At 37.7% G+C, this 2778-nt stretch overlaps 1 protein-coding gene across 1 annotated transcript in view; it reads right to left on the reverse strand.

Annotated features, from left to right (window-relative positions):
- Positions 1–2265, reverse strand: part of LOC108758534 (cytochrome P450 4C1-like) — a gene marked incomplete at its 3' end in the record, with an annotated part of 21236 nt that extends 18971 nt beyond the window's left edge. The window contains exon 1 of the mRNA XM_018503538.1: positions 2099–2265. Coding sequence (XP_018359040.1) covers positions 2099–2258 — 160 coding nt within the window. The remainder of the gene's footprint in view (positions 1–2098) is intronic.
- Positions 2266–2778: the final 513 nt, after the last annotated feature.

Consider the following 2778-nt stretch of genomic DNA (forward strand, 5'->3'; position numbering starts at 1 on the left):
TGGTTCAGCGCTTAAGCCTTCCCACCATCTACAAGGTCCTACAGCCCCTAGGGAAGGTATGTGACCCAGCCAGTGAAGGCAAGGTCGTGTGGTGACCTAGCCAGTGAAGGCAAGGTCGTGGCGTGACCCAGCCAGTGAAGGCAAGGTCGTGTGGTGACCCAGCCAGTGAAGACAAGGTCGAGTGGTGACGCAGCCAGTGAAGGCAAGGTCGAGTGGTGACCCAGCCAGTGAAGGCAAGGTCGAGTGGTGACCCAACCAGTTAAGGCAAGATTGCATTGTTATCAGCTCTCTCCGCATGGAGGAGATGCTCAAAGTGTGCACCATTATTTTCTAAGCATAACAGTAATCGACGGCGAAAGTTACGTTGTACATTTCCAAGCATTAAAGGAGTTATCGCTTCACAAGCTCTTCTTATTCTTTCTATCATATTCAATCTTGTCGTTGGAGCTTCAGTATACACTGCATCTTTAACGTATCCCCATAAGAAGAAATCAAGGGGGTTCAAATCCGGTGATCTCGAAGGCCACAGAACTGGTCCACCCCGTCCTATCCACCGATTTGGGAATCTTTGATTCAAAAACATCCGTATAATACGAGCATAATGAGCAGGAGCATCATCTTGTTGATACCATAAATTTAGTCTAACTGCAAGGGGAACATTCTCTAGGTATGCTGGCGAATCATTTTCGAGGAATTCCAAATACATTGGACTATTAATTGTACGTTTAAAAAAATGAGGTCCAATGACTTCGCCATTGCAAATGCCTACCCATACGTGTAAACTCCAACGATGTTGATTAAGCACCTCACGATACCAATGTGGATTTTCTGGTGACCAATAGTGGCAATTATGCCTATTGAGACTACCATTGCTGATGAATGTTGCTTCATCACTGAAACAAACATTACTGAAAAAATCTGGATTCTGATCTAACATCTCAAGAGCCCATCTACAAAATTGTACTCTGAGTACGTAGTCGACCTCACTTAATTGCTGTACCAGACTAATATGAAACGGATGGTAATTGACTGATCGTAACAATCTGTGTACCGTAGTTTGAGGGATTCCCAGTTCTCGTTCTACTTGACGGGTACTAATATGGGGATTTTGATGAACCATAGCCAAAACTGCGAGCAATCTAGGATCATTATTATTATGAAGTCTATTCCTTCGCCTTTCGCGATGAAGTGGATTATTACGAGATCTCCTTTCAATGTTCATAATTTGTTGAGCAGTAGGATGGCGGCGATTTGGGAATCGCTCCGTATAAGTACGGGCAGTAAGTCTGTAATTTCTACCACATTCACCAAAGGTTATAAGAATATCGACTACTTCTGTAGGCGTATAATTTGCCATTTTCCTGACCAGAATTTTATCAGATTACAAATGTTAAAAAAAATTCATAAACACTTGTGACTTTGGCACTAAATGGACAAAATTTTGGAGGGATACTTAGAGGAACTCTATCAGATGGAAAGTTTAATTTTCGATTTTGAAGGTAAGGTATGCTCTAAAGAATCACAACAAGAAAATACATATGTAGCATAAAATTTTATTAAAAATCCCCACTTGACCTTGAAATGGTCATGAAAATATGGATTCAAGGACATTGTCAGGGTCATGGTTTGGTCTCCCCTCGACATCCAACAATTTTTCTCACAAACATTATCCGGGAAAAATCAAGATTTTTTTGCTTTCTGCTTCGATTAGGAATTTGTCTTTGAAATGACTTCTATGGTCAACTTTGACCCATAACATGAAAGTTCATCTGGACGTAAAATTTTGCGCTCTTTCAAAATCCGGGATCAAAAATATGGGTTTCTATTTGAAAATTGAAAGTAGACCTTCAAATAACCTTGAAAATGAAGGTCAAGGTCATTGTCAAGGTCATAGTTCAATCAGTCCCTTCATATCCAACAATTTTTGTTTTAAACATTTTTTTATTTAATCGCGATGTTTTGAGTTATTTGGCTGTCTAAGTTAAAATGGGTCACCCTGTATAACAAAGTTAACGATAATAAATTTTGTTCTGAAGGAAGATAAATTTTTTTAAATTAGTCAATTATATAATCTCTCTTTTATGAACTAATATATTACCCTTGGAACGTTGTAGAAAATGATATGTGCTACCGATAAATGGTAATCTTATTGGTCCAGGTAGCGGTTTCACTGTTCGAGAGGAAAACAAACGACAATTTTGAACAAAACAACTTATTGCGACACATGTTAAACTTAATACAATAATAATGAACAACATTGTTTCAAGTAACGATGAAGTAGTAATACTACTGATTAAGTATATTATCTACGAATGCCGCTTACTTCATGATTTTATTGTGTTTTTCCCATTCACAAGCAAGCTTAATGATCATTGGATTCTCACGACTAAACAATAAAAGCATGGCTATAAATTATAATTTTAAACAGATTACAATATGTTTTTGTACATATAAAAATAGTCGTTTTAGTTATACGTTTCTTATATCAACTTTTTATGAAACCACGCGTAAAATTATTTGCTTTGAATTGCAAATGTTAAGTGAATAGGATGTCATAAAAAACTTCGAAAGGATCGTCGTTTCGAAACAATCGTCCAGATGCAACGTTGTTTACAAGATTTGTTGCAAAGATTGTGATGCAACCTATGTTGGACAAACGGGTAGGCAACTAAAAACAAGAATTGCAGAACATTGCAATCATATTAATTGGAACACAACTACCCGTTCTGTAATAACTGATCATAGGTTGCAGATGCAACATGAATTTGATTGGGACAA

Source organism: Trachymyrmex cornetzi, unplaced genomic scaffold (assembly GCF_001594075.2).
Source record: "Trachymyrmex cornetzi isolate Tcor2-1 unplaced genomic scaffold, Tcor1.1 scaffold1589, whole genome shotgun sequence".
Taxonomy (NCBI): domain Eukaryota; kingdom Metazoa; phylum Arthropoda; class Insecta; order Hymenoptera; family Formicidae; genus Trachymyrmex; species Trachymyrmex cornetzi.